The sequence below is a fragment of the Protopterus annectens genome, chromosome 6.part0, assembly GCF_019279795.1.
Source record: "Protopterus annectens isolate FY-2018-M chromosome 6.part0, PAN1.0, whole genome shotgun sequence".
NCBI lineage: Eukaryota > Metazoa > Chordata > Ceratodontiformes > Protopteridae > Protopterus > Protopterus annectens.
In genome coordinates, this window is record NC_056737.1 from 517,633,110 (window position 1) to 517,655,108 (window position 21,999).

General features: G+C 45.7%; 1 protein-coding gene across 1 annotated transcript in view; it reads left to right on the top strand.

Moving 5' to 3' along the window:
* Positions 1-21,999, top strand: part of PNN (pinin, desmosome associated protein) — a 499,028-nt gene that overhangs the window by 95,552 nt on the left and 381,477 nt on the right. Inside the window, exons 3-4 of the mRNA XM_044073546.1 lie at positions 1,201-1,285; positions 1,364-1,458. Coding sequence (XP_043929481.1) covers positions 1,201-1,285; positions 1,364-1,458 — 180 coding nt within the window. The remainder of the gene's footprint in view (positions 1-1,200; positions 1,286-1,363; positions 1,459-21,999) is intronic.

Consider the following 21,999-nt stretch of genomic DNA (forward strand, 5'->3'; position numbering starts at 1 on the left):
CTGCAGTCAGGATTACCCACCCTCCTTCCCCTCTGTGGTATTCCTAGGGTATTTACCCCTCTTTTAGCTAGCTGGGGGAATCTGTTATGGTGTATTTGTTTGTGTATATATATATATATATATATATATATATATATATATATATATATATATATATATATTTTTTTATATTGTTTGATATATATTTTTTTTTATATTGTTTGCTCTCTACTGTTTGGAATTATTTGCATTTATCCAAATTTAGCCTTCCTAGAGGGCACCTGGGGCAAGAAACACTGAGGAAAATGGTGTCGGCTGATGCCTTTATACCCAATAAACAGCAGCTATGATGTCGGGTGAAGTGCGACATCAGCCGAGGCCAGACCCAGACTTTGGAATCCGGCCGACCGAAGGGCTGCCTGAGGCAGGACAACCCATATGTTAGGACTGCAGATGCATACCTATCGGACATCTACATTTATGGTAGGTACAAAACTACTTTTCTATTGCTTCATGCTGCATACATATAAATAGTCTTGCAGCTAGTGTTTGTATTTCCAATTATTTTTTTCTGCTTATGCCATCTACACAGTATTGCTTTTCTACTTTCATGGTGAGCTTCCATTATTTTCTTCAGGATAGTTTCAAAGGTAATGGTGACTTCTAAATGAAGTAAACGCCCTCTTTGACATACCTAGCTTTGCCATTTAATTTATAACCACATCGTATACGATGAAGTGAATCTCCTATCCTTTTAAGATTAATTTACGTCATTGTGGCCTCTTGTCCTGATGTGCAGATATTCCTTCACAAGTCTTTCCTTAACTTGGTCCATTTCCAGATGCATCTCCTTCATACCATGTGTGAAGGAGACTTGTTAAACCTGGGGTTTGATACCATTTTTTCCTTTAATTGTGGTGAGCTCATTATAGAAAGAGCATTATTTCTGAGCTCATCCAATGAATAAGAAGTTAAAACATATACTGAAAAACAGTGATTTGGCATCAGTGTCTGAAGTTTACCATGTTGGAGTAAAAATAGGCTTTACAGGTTTAAATAGAAAATGAATCATCCTTTTGTAAGTGAAATCTGAAACTGAGGTATTGCTTATATCCAAGTAATGCTTAATAGTGAAATATTGTGGTATTAATGTTGGGCTCCCTGGAGGCTCATTTTAAAGCAAATTCCTTGTGTGAAAACCTTAACTGAACTTGCTTGATATTTTGACAGGCTGGGAGGAGAGAGAAGATCACGAAGAGAGTCACGTCAGGAGAGTGACGCAGAGGAAGAGGAAGATGTTAAAAAAGTATGATGCTGTATTTTGTAGTAGATTTTGAATCCCATTTATATACTGATCTAACACTTAATACATTTTTCTTTATAGCCTGCGTTGCCTTCCTCAGTTGTTGCTACCTCCAAAGAGCGGACCCGTCGAGATCTTATCCAAGATCAGACTGTAGATGAGAGGGGAAAACAAAGGTAACAGATTATTGATTTAGACTAAGATGCTTTCAGAAATACATTGGTATAAGTCAGAATTAAATTTTTAAACAAGATTTAAAAATGTTTTCCAGAGTAAAGCCTCAGATTTCGACCATTTGTACAGAAATCTGTTGACTTGATGTGGTTTGGCTTCCTTTGTTAGTGGACTGTATTGTTGTGGTTTGGCTTCCTTTGTTATTGTCAGTTGTTGTGGTTTGCCTTCCTTTAGTAGTCGGAGATACAGTAGTGGCAGGCATGTCTGAAATGGTTGTTATGTTTGTTTTTATAGTTAACAAAAAAAACAAAAAAAAACAAATGCCCAGTTGAGTGATATTGCCTGTGCCATTTTTCATTTTTTGTTTGCAAGTTTAACACTGCAAAAGCAGTTTGTTTTCAAAGCCATGTTTGAAGCCATTTTTTGCAAAATGTTTAGCTTGTTTGGGATTTGCAGACCCAGGGAGTGTGTGAGGCATGTTCTTCTGTATGGGTGGTGCAAGAGATTAAAAATGTTCTATATGGATGTTAAGTTGTCAATCTCGCCTTCATTCTTGCTGGATGGGTTCGGAGCCGATCCTCGGCTCCGACTCGGCACTTGCTTTAGCTTGAGAACTCCTTTTACCAGCTCGAGGCAACCCTATATCCCATGATGCAAGGCGGAACTACCTCAGATCTCGTTTGCCGCTTAGCGAAAGAGGTCTCCTTTGCCAGCTGAGGTAAGTTGATTTTGTCAAAAAAGCTTAGTCAGGGATTTATTTCTCCCTTATTCCCCTTGTTATAGTGTGTAGTGTTTTCTACAGCCCACCCTATTTCCCTTAAACTTAAAAAGTTTTAAATTCTTTTCATAATTGTTAGAGTTTTAAGTTAGGCCTAGACCCCATTACTTAATCCCTACCTGTGTGTCTGTGTGTTGGGGGATTAACTGTGTGATTGTTGGGGTGTGTGTGTGTGACTTTCTTCCTCTAGGACTATGTCTAAGGAAGGCAAAGTCTCAGGCTTCAAGAAGTGTGACTCGTGCTGTCAGAAGATGTCTCTGACAGACGGTCACACTTCTTGTGTTTACTGCCTGGGGCCTTTGCACCTGCAGGACTCCTGTGCTTTGTGTCACTCTTTCAGCCAGAGAGTCCTGCAGGAAAGGAGGAATAAATTGATCCTCCGTGGCTTACTTAAGCCAGAAGGTTCTCCCTCTAAAACAGGGTCCAGTAAACCTTCTAAGCCTCCGAAGGTTCAGGCTACAGTATCTAAGCCTCCTCTGGTGGCTCCGGCTCTGTCGGAGCTGAGATCGGCTCCGGCTGGAGCCGATCTTTCAGCTTCGAAAGTAGTGGGTTCGGCACCGATTGGTTCCGACACCCGATCTACTGTGGCCTTGTCGGCTCCGGCTGGAGCCGACACCTTATCCAGCATCGGAGCAGAGAAACCTTCGGCTCCATCTGGAATTCAGGGGACTTCGGCTCCGATGACTTCGTCCCGAAAGAGATCTCGGTCCCCTTCGTTGGAGAGTATCCACTCGGCTCCGGGGTCTCCTCTTTTGTCGGAGCGGAGCCATCGGAGCCGATCTTCGAGATCTTCCAGGCTGTCTGACCACGACTTGGAGAGGGTGGTAAGCAGGCTGTTAAAGTCGCAGGCACTGGCCCAAATGCTCCATAGCCCGTCTCAGCAGACTTGGCTATTGCTTCACCCCTTGAACTTCCTCCTCTGACTCCCCACCAGAGTTCGGGCGGAGTTTCTCGGGACAGCGACTGTTTGGCGCGGAGCCGATACATCCTTCGGCTCCGTCGTCTTCGGCTCCGATCTCCTCCTTGAGACCTTCCTTGGAGGGATCCGGTCGTCGGGTTTCCTGGTCGGCTCCGAGGGGCTAGTGGCATCGGACCCTTGTCCGACCCCGCTCTCCCTCTCGGGGCTTCGGCTTTGGTAAGCTTGGCACCGACATCAGCCTCAGAGCCTTCCCTCTCAGTGGAGCCGGGAATTCCTGTGTCCTCGGGCGAGGATATTCCGGTCTCCGGGAGGGAGCCTTTGAGGTGATGAGTGTCCTGGCTCCTGAGCCAGGTCAACGGTCCATCCCTCTAGCTCCTCCCTCTTCAGTGCCTGTAGACACCTCTTGCCAGCCTCTTGCTCTCAGGCCCAGGGATCCATCACCCCAGGTTTCCCCATTGGGAATTTCCTCCTCTTCGAAGTTTCTCCTGATCCTGCAGGTGAACCCCTCTGAAGAGGACGTGTAAGAGGAAACACACAGACTCCCTGAGTCTACTACATCTGATACCGACTTAGATGAGTCGGAGGGTTCCTGATCCCCCTCTGAGGAAGTCTCCTTTTCAGACATCCTTGAGCTCCTCAAACAGAGGGGGAATTGGCCATCCATTGATCCCTCCGAGGATGAGTCGGTATACCTGGAGGCTTTTGGATCCTGACCCTCCACCTCCTGGGTGTCTCCGCCTTTCGACCCACTTATGCAGGTAGTGGCTCGGAAGGTGTGGGCAGCTCCAGATTCTGTGGAACCTGTCCCCAGGAGACCATCCAAGTTTATTACGGCCCCTACGGACAAACAGTTTCTTTCCAAGGGCGTCTCTGTGGATGCTATGGTGGTGGCTGCGGCCACTAAGAAGGAACTTGCGGATCCTTCAGTACCTGTCCATCCTCCTAACAAGGATTCTAGGACCATGGACAGGTATGGAAAGCGGATGTTTTCTTCAGCGACCTTTGCTATGCGTTCGCTGAACTACCTTTGTCACTTCACCTAGTTCCTTGAGAATATCTCTTTGAAGCCTGGTGAAGTGGTCCAGGATCCTTCTGCTGCTGGGGCACAAGAAAAGATTGCCTCACAGCTAGCAATCCTGAATTCCTTATCCAACTCCTCCATGCGGCTCATATCCTATGCGGCCGATGGAGCGAGCAGGGCCGCAGGCACAGGAGTGGCTCTTAGACGCCAAGCCTGGATGCGGCTTTGTAATTTTGCGGACCCCTTTAAGGTGTCCTTCACCAATACCCCCTTTGATGGTTCGGCTTTGTTCGGACCTCAGGTGAAGGATACCTTGAACCAGGTGTGAGCAGGACGGTAAAACTCTTTCTGCTGTTGGAGTCCATTTTTCCACCCCTTCTAGACCATATCCCAAGGGTCAGAAGGGAGGGAAGATGTGGTTCCGCAAAGCCCAAGGAGCTACACCGGACACACGTGGTCAGTTTACCCCCAGAGGCAGAGGGGGTAACAATAATAGACGCCGCCCTAGAGGCAGAGAGGGTCCTCAGAACCAGGGCAACAGGGAGTCTCTTCCTGAGAAGCCCTTTCAGCACCCCTGAGGTGTTGCCCGACTGTCCACCTTTGGAGGCAGTCGGGGGAAAGATTTCGCTGTACCCAGTAGCCTGGCATTCCCTCTCACAAGATATGTGGGTACAGTCGATCATATCCGAGGGTTACAAAATCCCTTGAAGGTATCCCGTACCTCAACAATCCCTTCCAGACATCTCACCCGGTCAAAGGGATTTGGCAGAACAGGAGGTTTCAAAGCTCCTAGGAAAAAGAGCCATCCAGACTGTTCCGGCAGACCAAGTAGGATCCGGCGTCTACTCGAGATTCTTTTTGGTCCCCAAAAGGACGGGAGATTGGAGACCAATATTAGACCTGAGCAGTCTAAACAGATTTGTCAAGAAGGCAAGATTCTGGATGGTCACGCTTCAGTCCATTCTGCCCTTTCTGGGCAAGGACAACTGGATGTGCTCTATAGACCTTCAGGACGCGTACTATCACATAAAGATTCACAGGCGCTCCAGAAGGTTTCTCCACTTTCGGCTAGGGACCAGTCATTACCAGTTCAGAGCCCTGCCCTTTGGCCTCACTTCAGCCCCCAGAGTGTTTACCAAATGCATGGCAGTGGTCACAGCTCATCTGAGACGTCAAGGATTCCAGGTGTTTCCTTATTTGGACGACTGGCTCCTCTCTGCCACCACCAGGTGTCAGCTTCTTCAGACCAGAGACTACACTCTGCAGCTTTGCAGGAGTTTGGGAATTTCAGTAAATTTCGAAAAATCTTCTCTGCGGCCTTGCCAATCTATCACCTTTATAGGCAGAATTAAACACCGTCAAAATGTTAGCCAGACTAACAGATCAAAGAATTCTGGACATCCAAAAATTCGTTCGGATTCTATTGCAGAGCAGCAAGGTCAAAGCCAGATTGATACTAAAGGTTCTAGGTCTTATGGCTGCGGCCATTGTTCTTCTACCACTGGCTCGCTTCCACATGCGTCTTCTGCAGTGGATGTTATTCACTCAGTGGTCGTACCACAGTCTTCCGATGAGGCACGAAATCTTAGTCACACAATCGTGCAGTACTCATCTGAACTGGTGGATATCTTCCCCTCTTCTTCATCAGGGCCGACCCTTTGTTCTTCCTCCTCCAGTTGCCACAGTTACTACGGATGCCTCTCTGATCGGGTGGGGGGGGCATTATCAGGGCAGGATGGTCCACGGGACGTGGCAACCCATAGAATACCATCTGCACATCAATGTCCTGGAGATGAGAGCGGTGCTTTTAACGTTGCAAGCCCTGAACGACTTTCTTCCCACGGGGACTATTGCAGTACAAACGGACAACATGTCCGTGGTCTGGTACATCAACAAGCAGGGCGGGACCAGGTCCTATCCGTTGTCGAGAAGCTCTCAGACTTTGGCAATGGGCAATCTCCTCTCATCGGTTTCTGATAGCAACGCACATCCCCGGCAGATCCAACCTCTTGGTGGACAGGCTGAGCAGATCCATTCTGATGCCTCACGAGTGGTCTCTCAATCAATCTGTAGTGGATCAGATTTTTCTGAAGTGGGGCACACCTTGTTGCGATCTTTTGCTACACCTCAAAACAACAAGTGCCCGATTTTTCACCCTCTTTCCCTACCAGGCCAACCCCTGAGAGACTCTCTAACCCAGGATTGGCCCGGGGACTTCTGCGCTTTTCCTCCCTTTCCCTTGATTCCACAAGTCATTCAGAAAGCCACCGTTTTGAGGGCCAAGTTGATTCTCATTGCCCCTTACTGGCCTCGACAAATTTGGTTTCCGTCTCTGCATAGTCACCTCCTGGTGCAGCCCTGGCATCTGGACCCAGTTCCGGATCTTTTGATCCACCAGTCGGGTCAGCAGCACCAGGCCATTCATTCTCTCAACCTCACTGCTTGGTTGCTCCACTTCCTTCCCTAGCCAGGCTTCCGATGATCTCTGATTCTGTCAGAGACATCTTAGTGTCTTCTTTAAAGTCGTCCACCAGAACTGTTTGTGCTAGCAAGTGGCGACGTTTTTCTGTTTGGGCAAATTCCAGGAATATTGATCCCTTTACTGCTCCTGTGCATTCTGTTTTAGATTTCCTGGCTGAAGTTTTTCAGTCAGGATCTTCATCTACAGTTAAAGTTCAACTGGCTGCTATTTCCAAGTATCATGTTGGCTTGCATGATAATAACATTATGTCTCATAGATTATGCAAGGCCTTTCTGAGAGGAGTTTTTCTCCTAAAGCCGCCGATAAAGCATCCTCCTCCGCAATGGGATCTAAATTTAATGTTGGCATCCTTGATGTTACCTCCCTTCGAACCGTCTGCTTCATTTTCTTTGAAATTATTGACCTGGAAAACTATATTCTTACTGGCTGTCACTTCAGCAAGAAGGGTTTCCGAGATTCAAGCTCTCTGCATCCGTTCCCCTTACTTGGTTTTTCATAAGGACAGGGTATCCTTAAGAACGAACCCGTCCTTTCTCCCCAAAGTTGTGTCTCAAACAAATATTAATCAATCCATAGATCTACCAGTCTTTTTCCCAAACTATTCTGACAGAGCTGAACAAAAGCTTCATTTTTGGATGTCCATCGTCAGCTCAGGTACTATTTGCATAGAACGAAACAATTCAGGAAATCGGACCAATTATTTGTCTCCTATGCAGAAAACAGGATAGGTCTTCCAGTTTCTAAAGTGACCTTATCCAGATGGTTGTCTTCCACCATTTCCTATGTGTACTCTCTCAGAGGCAAGCAACTACCTTCTAAACCGAAGCACACTCAACCAGGAGTCTATCCACTTCTGCAGCCTTTCAGGATAGACTACCCATTGATACCATTTGTGCAGCAGCTACTTGGGCCACTCCTCATAACCTTTGTCTCTCATTACAAGTTAGACTTGGCCTCCAGAGACAGGGCCAGTTTTGGTTCCACAGTTCTCAAGAGTCTGTTCCATTGAGCCACCCGGGATACAGGTGCTAGGGACGCGGTCCCATCCAGCAAGAATGAAGGCGAGATTGACAACTTAACATTTAGAAGTTATGTACCTACCATAACGTTCCATGTTAGTTGTCTTCTCTCGCCTTCTTTCTTAAGGCCCCTCCCTCCTTCCCCCTGGCCTGGACAGATCTTGAAGAGTTCCTATCAGGTTGTTTCCTCCTGAGCCTTCATTTGAGGGCTCTTATTATGAACTTGGGTTTCCTAATTATGTTAGGTTAGTCCTAAGCAGGGTAGGTTAGCTACCAAACGAGATCTGAGGTAGTTCCGCCTTGCATCATGGGATATAGGGTTGCCTCGAGCTGGTAAAAGGAGTTCTCAAGCTAAAGCAAGTGCCGAGTCGGAGCTGAGGATCGGCTCCGAACCCATCCAGCAAGAAAGAAGGCGAGAGAAGACAACTAACATGGAACGTTATGGTAGGTACATAACTTCTAAATTGCTTACTTTGAATTGTCTGATTGCTGTCCTACATGGGGAGGTATGGAGGTTTAAATCTGTGGATTACTTGCTGGATTTACTGGTGTTGACCGTGTAAGTTTTGTCAGTGTTTTAAGATGAATTCACATGTGTTTATGCTTTTGTGTAGACCAGCTTTCATAATGGTATTTCAAGTGTCTGAAATGAAATATTGGGTAATTTAGTGCAGCTTAAAAAAAGGAAAGGTATGTTTACCCACAGTTTTCAGAAATTGTGTTTTTCAAACTGTATCATTTTCATTAAATTTGCTTTTACCTGTAGTGAATCATTTTATGTGGCATAGTCATTTAGAGAACGTGTGTTAAATTACCTTTGGAAATAAAATGGATTGCTAAAGGAGGGAATATTAGTGTTTTTAATAGCTTAGAAATTTAGGTTTGTATTACTTTACATCATGGTACAATTGCATGGTGCATAAAAAACGGATTGGCAGATCCTGATTGTAGGTTGTCTTTGTTTGGTGCCATATGTATTGCTTCAGTCTTTTGTGTAACTTATTTTAGTGGCTGCTTAATTTTAGGGCATTGATCTTTGTCCTACAGAATTGAAATTTATTAGTGTGAGTTCATCCATGTGATGCCCAAGGATTCTATCATTATGAAGGGGTTTGTTTACTCCACCCAGTGCATTACACCAGTTCAGGGGTTGAACTTTGTAAGATAATGTTGGTGACAGTGCTGTTATGTAACCTCTAGAGCTTGGACTTCACCTCGGCAACAAATACCTTCTCAGCAATAGGCTATCTTTTTGCATCAAGCCACAGACTGTGATGCTTTATCAATTCAGCAAGCTGCTATTGTATTCCTTAGAAAAACACATGCTCCAGTATATGCTCCAGTATAGCAAGTGAAGTTAAACAATAAACCGTGTACCCTGGATAAAATAGTCTTGCATCTCATGAAAAAAAAACAGACCTTGTATGAACACAATGTGCTTAGGAGTATTTCATCCTTGCAAGACAGTAGAAATGAATGAAATATTTGTCAAAAGCATGTCAGGCCAGCCAGCGCATTGTACTTTAGTAACTCAACAGTTTGAGACACCTAAGGACGTCTGGACTCCATTGAATATGCTCATTGGTAAATCGGCTACTTTGAATATGTTATGAGCTCATTGGTAAGTGGACTATTTGAATCTTTTGTCAAATTTTACAATCCTCAGAACATGCCAGATATCAGTAATTCATAAGCAGTCCACATCCTCTCTTAACTAGTTTGTCAAAGTTCTGTCAAAACCAAAGGAACACAGATGTCTCCCTGGATGGCCTCTGTCCAGATAATTTGAAGAAACATCAGTCTTGGCATACTTGGGGATCATTATTATCAACATAAGTAAGAATGCTAATTCCCTGTATGCTAGAAACATGCCAAACTTGTTCTCATTTTCAGGGAAGAAAAAAATAAAAGGTTAAGCTACAGTCCGTTATTCTTCAGATTCCTTTACCAAAAAATGCTGGTAAGAGTTCGTCATTAGTTAGCGGTTTATTTATACGGTCATCTTCCAAGTTGCTTTGGCTATTAACTACCAGCAGCTGCTTTGGTGTTCCTTGATTTATCCATGGTGTTGAAGTCATCCACTGCTTCTCAGGCTCCTAACCTTGGATTGCTACATTGCAGCAACATATTGGTTTTAAGTTGTACCTCAGCAGGAGATGTCGTACAGTTTGCTTCCAAGTATCCCAGGGATCTGTAATAGGACCACATCTGTTTGAATCTCTGGACCACAAGTGTCTTGTATAATCACACTTTGGTTACCCTAATCCAGTACATTGATGACTCTGCTTTACTTCAGTGTTGCTAACTTCAAACAGCTAGCGTCAGAGCCACAGAGCAAATGTCTGTCTTGGTCTGTTTCAAATGTATGGGTTGTCTGATCCGACCTCTCTGCAGACTTCGAAACTTCATCATATCCAGAGATCTCCTTCCCTACTTATAATTCCCTAGGCTCTGCCATAGATGCTCATATCTTATTGGTCACTCGAGCAATACAGATGTATGAAAGAACTCTTGGGACAGCTTGCTGTATTCTTCAGTCCTTTTTTTGCTACTCTTCTCCTACCTCTGGAGTGGGAGGGAGTCTTTGGTACTTGTAGCAGCTTCGGCCTTAGAGACCTTTGAAAGTGTTTTGGCAAATAAGGTGTCTTCAACAAATTTGGTTCCATCTAAACCACAGCTGAAATCTGTTGCATCCCCTTTTCATTCTGTTGGACAGGGTCATCCCCTCTCTAGGAGCTTCTGAGAAAGTCTGCATTGTCAGTTCCCAGTCCAATTCTGAACCTTTTGCTGCTCCTCTAGAATGTGCTTCCTAGAAAATAAATGTGCAAACAGAAGCACTTGGACTCTCTAGGAAGTCTTTAACCAAAGGTACTGACTTAGAGGAAGGGAAGGGTTCCTCTCACTCCCTCTCTGAAGATGTCATAATCTGTGATATTTTCGAGTTAATGAAGCGGAGAGAAGGTTGATCATCCCAAGACCCTTGTCCGGATGAGTCGGCATTGTTGACTGCTTTTGGTTCTTGACCAATGTCGTCCTAAGTGGTACCTCCTGTTGAGCCACTTATCAATCTTATGGTTGAATGGACATGGAAAGATCTTGATATGGTGGAACCCATCCCTGAATAAAGCTGATCGCATCTTGGCGGCCCCTAAGGAGAAGTACTTCTGGAGTAATGGTCCACCAATACATGCTGTGGTGGTGGCAGCAGTCACCAAGAAAGAACTGTTGGAAGAATGTTCTTCTGTTTATCTTTCAGGTAGAGAAGTTAGGTTGACACAGATTCAGAAAGTGGGCTTATGTTTCAAGTACTTTCGCCCTTAAGTTGCTGAACTGTTCTCATTTAACAAGATTCAAGAGAGATCGGACCAGAGAGAACACAAAGCACCTCTCATTGGTATTTCCTGTGGATGTTCAGAAAACAGTGGACTCCCAGCTTTCCACCCTGCAATCCTCCTCCAAGTCTGGCCATCCATTTACTGTAATAAAGCCAGAGCAGCAAGCACCGGTATTGCATTGCACCACTGCTCTTTGATAGGTCTTTGACTTTCTGAACGGCTTTAACTCATCCTTTGTAAATGTCCCTTATGATGGTTCCCGTTTATGTGGACCTAAAGTTAGACATGCTCACCAGGAGCCAGCAAGATGCTGAGAGACTCTGTAGTGGGAGTATGCTTCACGCTGCAAAGAATTTTCTCTAGGAACCAGAGATCAGGTAAGGTGATGTGGTTCCACAAGTGCGAGTACTTTCTATGATTCCCAGAGTGACAGGCTTCCCTGTGGCCAATTGGGAGACAATTTTAATGGACTGTGTCCGTCACAGGGGCAGATTGTAGTAGCCAAGGCTTTTGTGGTCCACTTTCTGAGAAAACCTTTCACTGTTCTTAAACAGTTGCCTTATTTCTGGAAGTAGTCAGGGGGGGGCTGAAAAAGGGGCTGTTTCTGCACCCTCAAGCCTGGCACAGATTAACTTCAAATTCTTGGGTGCTGAAAATATCCAGAAGTTATTCGGTTCCTTTTTCTTTACCACCTTGGAAAAAGTCCCTTATGTTCCAACCAGTCAGTTGGACTCGGCCATAGAAATTACAAACCTGCTCAAAAATGTTGTCCAGTTGGTCCCCCAAGACCATTTAGAATCTGGAGTCAATTCCAAGTTCATTTTTAGTACCAAAAAAATGGGAACTTCAGACCAACTTTGTGTCTGTCACCTAAACTGGTTTTTGAAACAGTTTCCTGATGGTCAAAGTACAATGCGTTCTCCTCTTTGAGGAGGAATGATTGGATGTGCTCTATAGATCTCCAGGATGCCTACTGTAACATCAAAATAGCAAAGTAGTTCAGGAGGTTTCTCTGATTCCAGCTGGGAGCCAATCCCTTCCAAGTCCAGGCACTGCTGTGTGGTCTCATCACAGCCCCTGAAGAGCACCAAGGTCATGTCAGTGGTAGCAGTGTACCTACTTGGCGGTACAAGTCTTCCCATACCCTTAGTTGGCTCCTCACTGCTTCCACCAAGCATCTGCTGTTACGCAACTTGGACCCAGGTACTCTAGTTACATCTAGACTTGGGAATATCTGTCCAACACGGAGTAGAGGTCATAGGATGATACCTAGACAGCAAACTATACTCTGCCTTCCCCAGTCGAGAGTCCTGTCATTTTGCCAGACAGCTTTTCACGTATTGTATCACCCACCATCACCAATGAAGTTAGTTCTCCATCTTTTAGGTTTCATAGCATTCACAGGTACTAATGGTCCCTTTAACCAGATACAAGAGTGCTGCAGTGGATTTTAGCAGTACAATGGTCTATCCATTCCCCCTTTGTTTGAAAATCTGAATTATTCAGATTTGCTAACAGTTGGGTAGGTGGGGACATTTTGAAGGGAGACTGGTCCATGGTCTTCACTAGAAGCCAGTCTTCACATCTGTGCCTTGGGCTTGAGAGTAGTCTCAGCATTGTAGTTATTTCAGGACCTCCTCCTAGTGGTGTGATTTCCATACAAACCGCAAGCATGTCAGTGGTGTAGTAAATCAACAAGTAAGGAGGAACCCGTTCTTGTTCTATGTCGGGAGACCATGAGAGTATGTCAGTGTGCGATGTCTTCACCACGCTTTCTGATAGCAATGCATGTCCCGGGTTAACTAATGTACTCAAATTGTGCAGAAAGGTTCTAATGCCTCATGAGTGGTCCCTTAATCATGCAGGAACGTGCATTTTCAGTTGCTGTGGCCAACCTTGCTGTGACATGCCTTGGAACAGCTATTCGATACCCCCACAAGAGGTGATAATATCTTGGTATTAACCAACATGAGTAGCCACTGCAGCACCCCTACAGTATCATCCTCCTTGGTAAGATCGGACCATAAAGCTGTCAGTTTCGAAGTCTCCATCTCGCCTGACCCCCCCCCCCCTCTAGCTAGGGTCAAACATCTGCAAAGCTGATTACAACCTCCTGAGGGATGGTGTAAACAGCTTCACAGCCCCCTACCCCACTGTAGTAACTGGCACCACACCAATGTCCAAATCTACACAGAAATATTAGAGTATTTATATAGATGCATGGAATCAGGAATATCTGACTGGACAAAATCATCCTCTGCAATGAAGAGTAAACTTATCTGGTGGACATCTGCAATAAATAAACTATATAAGAAAAGGAAAATTGCTGTCCAGGACCAAGGAGGTGGAAGAGGTGCCCAATTGGAAGCAATCTCTCCTTAGCCTGAACAAAGCACTAGTGAAATTCTCTAAAGCAAACTTAGAATCCATATTGGCCACATGTACTAGAGAAAGTCTTAGGCCTTTTTCACATATGTCTGGAATCTCAGAGGAAGCACCCAGATCTGTTCAGAACTGGTGGTCAAGGACACCACATATACAAATGCTATAGAAATAGCCAGTCTACTGGCTGACAGATTCAGTGAAGACTTCTCCCCTCTGTCCCGCCATCAGTAAATCGGGACATCCCTAGTATCTACCCCCCACCCTTTATCTCTAGGTAATAGGTCATCACTGGCCTCTCAAAGGCAAAAAATGCAGTCTCCATGGGACCCGATAACATCCCACGCTGCATCTTACATGAACTTGCAGCACCATTAGGCACCCTATTCAACCAAAGCCCGAGTACTGGCTTTGTTCTAGCCGAGTGGATTACAGCCACTGTCATCCCTTTACACAAAATTGGAGTGTCCACCGATCCAGGAAGTTGTAGACCCATCAGCCTAATTAGCCTAATCTGCAAGGCCATGGAGCGGACTGTCATGGTCCTCATTAACAGGAACATTGGCAACCTCCAAACAGTCGACCCCACACAGCACAGTTTGGCTTTGTCAAGGGGTTTACTATCATATTCTCGGGCAGACGTTGAGAGTGTTCAGATTTCCAAATCAGAATATTGGAAATCGCAAGAATGAACAAAATAAATGTTGAATGCAGCATTTTGGTAAAGTCGACATCTCAGAAATGTTGACTTTACCGAAAATACTACACTTCTTGTCAACAATAACAAAAAGATTTTGCAGGGGAGCAAGCCCCCATGCCCCCCCCCCAATACCCACTGCTGCTTTTATATACAAACTCTGAGATCGCACTACAGTGAGGGAAATGGTACATTTCTGATCTGCACTATAGTGCGATCTACATTCAAAATTTTGACACTCACAACAGCAAATGCACACTAGAATTCACTGTTGTGCATTTCAACATTTTTTTTTTGTTGTTTCAGGATGTCGAACTAGGCGATTTGACATTCAGAATTTGAACAAAGTCAGATTGCCCTTTTGATAGTAAACCTCGTCAAGGGGAGGTCATGTCTGTTAAATCTGGTCGACTTCTTTGAGACAGTCACCAAAGCCATGGACGAGGGGAAGACCGTGCACACCGCCTACCCTGACCTGGCCAAAGCCTTCAATACTATTCCCCCCCCTGGTTATAATAGATAAAATCCATCAACTAGGAATCAATCTGTGTTACCAGATGGGTAACAAACTGGCTCACTGATAGAACCCACCTAATCAAAATAGGGGAAGCCACCTCAAGCAGTATACCCGTAACAAGCGGCGTATGCTAGGGATCGGTCTTGGGGCCTCTGTTATTTGGGATATACTTCCCTAAGTTGCAGGCCAAAACCAGTGGGCTGTGGCTGACCAAATTTGCAGAGGACTGCAAACTGGGCGCAGTCAATTCCCCAGGTGATGTGGGCATCATCCTAGAGGGTCTCACCCAAACAAATGACTGGTGCCAGAAACATGGCCTCAAGCTGAATGCCAAAAAATGCATCGTCCCCTTTGAGGAGAGTGATGTCCCCACATATTATCCCATTAATAACATCCTAAGTACAGAATCAATGAGGGATTTGGACACCCAGGTTGATGGCAACCTGAGTTTTAACCACCATGTTCCTTCCGTTGTACGGAAAGCTTTCTACACGGTCTACCTCATAAGTAAGGTCATCTCATCCAGGGACAAAGATCATAAGATCCCTGTATTCTTCTATTGTAAGGCCAATTATTGAGTACAACGCCCCCTTTGGGCATATACCTTGCAAAGCACATGCAGCAGCTGGAGAGACCACAGAGTATCTTCATTAGGAGAATTCATGGCTTCAAACACTTACCCTACACAGGCTATAAAAACCCTGTCCCTCTACTCTGTTTCATACAGAATCCTCAGAGGTGACCTCTGTCTGGCATACAAAGCAAGTTCAGACCCCGCCTTGATGGGACTGCTGCATATCTGCAAGTCAAGCTCAACCAGAGCAACCCATAAGTGCAACCTCAGCCTGGTCTGTGATATCAATAGGACTTGTTGGGACAGATGTGTCCTAGAGACTCCCCCATCTGGAATAGACTCCCTCTCCACGTCAAGCAAAGTACCTCATTATCCCTGTTTAAGCGCAACCTGAATAACTGGATGGGAAACGGGAAAATACACTCCTGGGATTCCACCTGTGTCCTGCTGGACAGGGGCTGTGGTTGCTGACTTGGCTAAATGTGGGCTAAACTCTTGGCTAAGCTTAAGGGTTTCAAGGCTAATAACCTAGTAACCTCCTATGATCCTATGTGACCTCTTTGCATCCTATCTAAACTGCAAATGCTGCAGATATTTTGCCCTGATTCCTTCACAGGGACAGTCACCAATGCTGTGGCCCTCAGGTAGCCCAGTCTTTTTCCTCCCGTTTGCTGCTAATGAACAAATCCATAGAGAAAGAAAGACAGTGCAAGGTAAGGGAGATCCTCATTGCCTCCATTTGGACCTGACAGACTTGGTTCCCCTACCTATGGCCTCTAGTGGTACATCCCATGGATGTTGGGTCATTGTCTCAACTTGCCAACTCACCCGTCTGGACTGCCTTCTGTGGAGCAGAAGTCTGACGTTAACAATGTTTCCTCCAATTTTGAGCATAGCCAGAGATATCAGGCTTTCTCTGGCAGTAGTCCATGTTCTTTTGGCTTCACAGACGCCTCCACTAAAAAAATTTATCAGAGCAAATGGGAGAGATTTTCAATTTGGGCCTACTCCAAAGGTTTGTACCCGTTTTCAGTCCCTGTTCCATCCGTACTAGAATTTTTCTGATCTTTTTAATAAGGGTTCCAGCTTTGCCACCATTAAAGTACAGTTGGCTGCAATTTCAAAATTTTCATGTTGGACTTGGGCATTCCAGTAGCATCTAAAAATTTCGGAAGCCGCCTTGAAAAATTGCTTTTCTACAGAGACTTCCCATTAGAGACCCACCACCTCTGTGGGACATCACCATTGTGCTACAAGGTCTAACTCTGACTGTTTGATCCTACTACCACTACTGATCTAAAATTCTTTACTTTGAAAGCAATGGTCTTAGTGACGTCACTGTCTAATCTCAGAGCTGCGGGCCTTCTGTTCTGAGTGACTGCATCTAGTGTCATGTTGCAGTACTCTCACTGTGGGATCCTCCACCTCAGGTGACCTGAACGTCCGGCTCCTTTGCAGAAGCTTAAGCCTGGTTGCTGTCGAGTGCATGGGATGTCACACACAGGGCCAAACTCTGGGCCTTAAATGTGACATCTGCACACACAGGTCTCAGAACTTCTCTGCCGCAGTCGAATGTCAGATCGATGGCTTCGCTCTGCGCTTCAGAAGACTTCTTCAGATAAATACCCTGTAGGGGAATTTATTTCTTTTGCTTGAGCTTTGGTTGCTGTTGCTCCCTTATTTTGTTAGCAGATGTTTGCTAGAAAGGGAAATGCCAAGTGCGGATGCCAGATTTCACACAGGTACTCGCACGAACTTTGGTTATGGGATTGGCCTAAGCAGAACATAACGACCTGCAGCATTTGCCAATCGTTCTAACCTAAAACTCTTCACAGTTGTCTGGCAGCCATAAAACTTTACCTAAAAAAAAAACAAAGCGTTTTATCCTAGGCATGGAACCCAAGTCTGCCATCTTGGTAGAGCCGCATAAAAAGGTGGCAAAGATTGTAAGACATACTACTACTGCCCCTCTGATGTCTAACATCTTGCCAGGTACCCTTCTATGGGCTGAGGGGCGGTTGGAAGAACCAGTGATTTTTGGCGGGTACCTTTGTGGAAGTCTCCTCAGAATCCTTGGTCGGTACATACTCTGAGGCCGCTCTGTCTGCTTTGGCTGATGGAACCAGGCTTTGGACACCCATCCATGGTTCTGGAAACGGAACCTTGTCCCGCAGGCCAGACACCGGATACTAGGCCTATCCCTTCTATCCCTTCTCAAACTACCTCTAAGTCTCCTCCTCTTAAGAGGAAGCAGAAAGCTAAACATTTGTCTACTTCCACTGATGACCAGCCAGACTGGCAAGCATTTTCACAGGCTTTGGTTCAGGTCTTTATGGCTCCTAGGACCACAGCCTCTACTGCTGTTACTTTGCTTGTTCTCAGCCCTAGGCCAGCCTCGGCTTATTCCGTTTCACTCATCCAAACTTAAGAGGAAGACTCCTCCTCAGATGAATCTCTGACTTGCACATCCCAGCTAGCCTCCCCTCTCGACTACTACTCCCCAGATGAGGACCCTTTAGAAGGAGAACTCCCCCAAAGAGATTTCTTTTGGGAAAACCATTTCTAAACTTAGGGAGTTTTTCAAGTGAGATGTCACAGATATCTGAAGTTCAAAAGAGGTACTTTAAATTACTTCAGGTAGTTGCCCTCCCCCTTTGCTATTCCCCCTGTGATTTCGGCTTACCTGAATGCATTTGCAGCAGCCTCCAAGACACCCGAATCACAGCCTCCAGCTTCCAAAAGACCTGACCAGTTTTACAAGGTCCCTAATGAGCACAAATGCCTCATTAAGCCACCAATAGCAGATCCTGAAGTCATTGCAGCAACCCCAGACAAAAGGTCCAGACAAATACCTTCCTCCTCCATTCTGCCATCAGACAAGGCAGTAAGATCATGGACAGACTGGGGAAAATGTACACATCTTCCACGCTGGCCTTCAGGGCAATCAGTTATCAGACCCACATGGTCAAATATGCCCCAGACTTAATTTCGCAGGCAACTTCCTTGCTTTCTCCATGCCTGACTCCTAACAAATCTCAGGTAGCATCTAAGCTGTCTTTAGCATCACAGGTTGCCAGACACTATAAAGTGCAGCTATGATGGGCTGAGCTGAGGCTTCCACTAGGTCTACATCTTCAGCCTCTGCTGCGCAGGTACTCCTGGCTCAGGCTTCAGCCCCTTCCTGAGGACTTTAAAAGCAGACTCTTAGATGCACTACTAGACAAATTCCTGTTTGGCAAACAGTCTGCTGAATTGTTTAAAAACCTCAAGGAAAACTAGAGCTTTAGTACCTCAAACATTTATTAATCTCGCCCATCCCCAAGTTTTACAGAAACTAGCTTGCCAAGGCCACCTTTGTCAGGAGTGCTGTAGCTCCACCCCCTCCTTCTCTAGGTACAGAAAAGGATCCAGAAAAGGCATCCTCCCCAAGGGCAGCAACTTACACCCAGGCAGTCCTTTCCCGATAGAAACAACAACGCGCGACTGTCACCTTCCTCTTTCCTCCCACGTCTCTCACGGTCTACCCATCTGGGAAAAGTCACCTCAGAAGCTGGGTATTAGCATAAGTGGAAAAAGGGTACTTTATGACCTGGCAGGAGAAACCACTGCCACAAGGCATCCCCTTCCTGCCCAAAAAACAGCTATATCTAATTCCCCAAATCATCCAAGATCTGCTGGCACAAGGGACCAGAGAAAAGGGTCCCCTCAGGCCAAGATGGGTGGGGGGGGGTGGGGTTTATTCCATACTATTTCTAGTATCAAAAAAGATGGCCCTTGGAAGCCCATCCTGGATTTGTCCTCACTAAACCCCTTTCTGAAGATCCCTTCATTCAGAATGTTATCCCTTCAAACCCTTCTTCCACTGCTGCCACCTAAGGCATTCATGGCCACTTTGGACCTGAAGGAGGCATACCTCCACATACCCATTCATCCAAACTACAGAAAGTTTTTGCGTTGTGCTGGACCCCCTTCACACTTTTACTGCCTTGCCATTTGGTTTATCTACTGCACCAAGGGTCTTCACAAAATGTTTAGCCCAAGTAGTAGCCTACTGCAGGACAAAAGGCATACAAATTTACCCTTAACTGGACAACTTCATTTTAGCAGAAGAGGAAATTATTCTGGGGAACCACTTACTATTCACTATGTCCCTACTTCAGAATTTGAGGTTCACCCTCAACCTGACAAAGTCCTCCCTTGCCCCCAGCCCAAGACAAAATTTCCCTGAGCTGCAGGATAAGAACAGACTTGATGAAGGCTTTACTTTCTCAGGACAAAGTCTACTCCCTGGTCAGCTACTTCCATGCACTACTGGTCAGCCACATTTCGGCCAGACAGATCCCTCATCTTCTAGGCCTCATTGCAGCTGTACTCCCTATGTTGCCCCTAGCCAAGCTGCACATGAAGTTCCAGTGGTACTTGAAAAATGTGTGGTCACAACATGAACACCTGCTGGACATTTAGGTATCCTTCCCACCCTGCATGAAGAGAAAGTTGAGAAGTGATGGATCCAACAAGTAAACCAGAATCCCAGGCTTAACTCTGCAACCCACTAAACCAGTGCAGTGCATGTACAGATACTTGAGATCTAGGGTGGGGACCCACTATGAACAGTCTCAAGGTGCAGGCAGAATGGCAGCCTTCCCTACAGAAAAACATAATGTAAAGGAGATGACTTCCCTCCCAGTCCTGTAGACCTTTCTTCTAATGCAGGCAGATCCTCTCCAAGTATTCACAGATGACACAACTGTGATCTGGTAGATAAACAAGGGGGACCAAGTCCTACCTACTCTGCAGGCTTGCAATGCAGGCATGGGAGCTAAGCTCTCAGAACAATATCGCACTGCAGGTGGTCTACATTCCATCCCAGGACAACCATCAGGCAGGTGCCATCAACTGATCATTCTCTCAGCAAACACTAGTGGAAGTTGCACAGAGTAGATAGTCAACTAGTGGGGCACACCACACACATACCCGTTTGCCTTCCCCACCCAGAACAGACAATTGCAGTTATTCTGCTCCAGGGACCCCTCCCTACTATCCTGGAGAGTGGGTGCCTTCTCGATTTTCATGGTAGGGACTTCCTTTATGCTTTACCTTCCTTCCCACTCATTCAGAAAATCTTCTAAAAATCTTTAAGGATGAGCCGAAAATTTTGCTGGTGACACCCTATTGGCCAAGGCAGCATTGGATGTTCGTGTTTCACTGTTGCAGTCATTACACTTTGGTTATCCTGCTGGCAGGCTACCCGTAGTCTGCCTGAATTCCAAAGTCCTGGACCAGCGTCGGTTGCTGTCGCCTCTTCCCTGACGTCAGTGCGCCAGGGGTATAAAAGATGCAGCTGACGCCATTTTCTTCAGTCTTTCTTGCCGCACAGTGCCCGAAGCAAAAGCAGTTCGCAAGTGCCGGTCGGCCGACTCCTGAGATTTTTGAAATTGAATTTCAGGTCCGAAGTCTTCAATAAAGCTAAGTACCCCATTGGGGAAACTTTTTTTCTTGCTCCAGATCGATGTCAGAAAAAGTTAACAATTGTATTTCTTGTGGGAAGCAAATACCTCCTAAGGATTTTCATTCTTACTGTATTCCTTGCCTAGGCCCTGACCACGACGTTGCTAGTTGTCGGTTTTGTGCAAGATTTAACCAACGCACTATTAAGCATCGGTACGATTTTGCTTTTCATTACTTTGGCCGAAGGTTTAACTATATAATGCTGTTGGAACAGCCGACGACCGAAGTTCATAAAAAGCGCAAGGAAAAAGAAAAGGACAGGCATCAGAGGTCCAAAACTGATGAAGCCTCTTATAGGCCAGTCGCCGGTTCACTGGTTCTCAGTGAGGCGCTTTCGCAGCCCCTGACACCCCCTACCTCAGAGCCACAGGCCGCCTCTGACTCCCACGTGGAGACAAATAGGTCTCTGGATACTCAAGGTATTGGACCTTTGGAAACTAATCCCTCAGATGGGTCCGGAGCCGCTGAGCAGGCATCGGCTTCTGAGGGTGTTTTCAGACCTGCACAGCTTTATATCAAGCCAGCTTCAGCATCCAAGACAAAGTCTAAAACAGTTTTAAAGACAAGGAAACAAGTACAGCATTCTCCAGGACAGACTTCCATGCCTAAGAAACAGATGCTCGAAATGGCCGAAGACCTAATTACTTTGATCAGGGGTTCCCATCCCCCTCCTGATAAGAGGCCTAGGCAAAACACTGAATGATTCCTCTGATCAGGTTTCCATTTCCTCTGACTGCTCTTCAGAACAGGGATACTCTATTCCTCCCTATGAGGATTCTGATGCTGAAGAATCTATTCCTTCAGCTTCTCCTCCTGAGGGTTATTCTTTTGGGGAAACCCTGCATACCATGAGGGAGCATTTCCACTGGGAGAGCCAAGATTATTCAGATTCTAAGAAAAGGCCCAGAGACTTTCTTTTACTACCTCAGCACAAACCTCTTGCTGTTCCACCTGTTCTAGACATTGTAGATGTATTTTCAGTGTCCGGCCTGTCTCCCGACTCTCTGCCTCCTGCACCTGTTAAGCCAGACAGACTACAGGGTTCCAGATTCTCACAAATTTCTATATAGAAACCCTGCTGCTGACCCAGAAACTATTTCTCAGGGTCCCAAAGGGGTCACTGCAAAAACCCCCCTGTCCCCTCAGATAGAGATTCAAGGGCACTGGACAGATGGGGGGAAAGTTTACACTTCTGCTACCTTGGCTGTAAGGGCTTTAAATTATCAGTTTCATATGCTTAAATATCAGCAATACTTAATGTCTCTGCTTAAACAGAAAATGTTGACACATTCTGAATGTTCTGAGAACAAG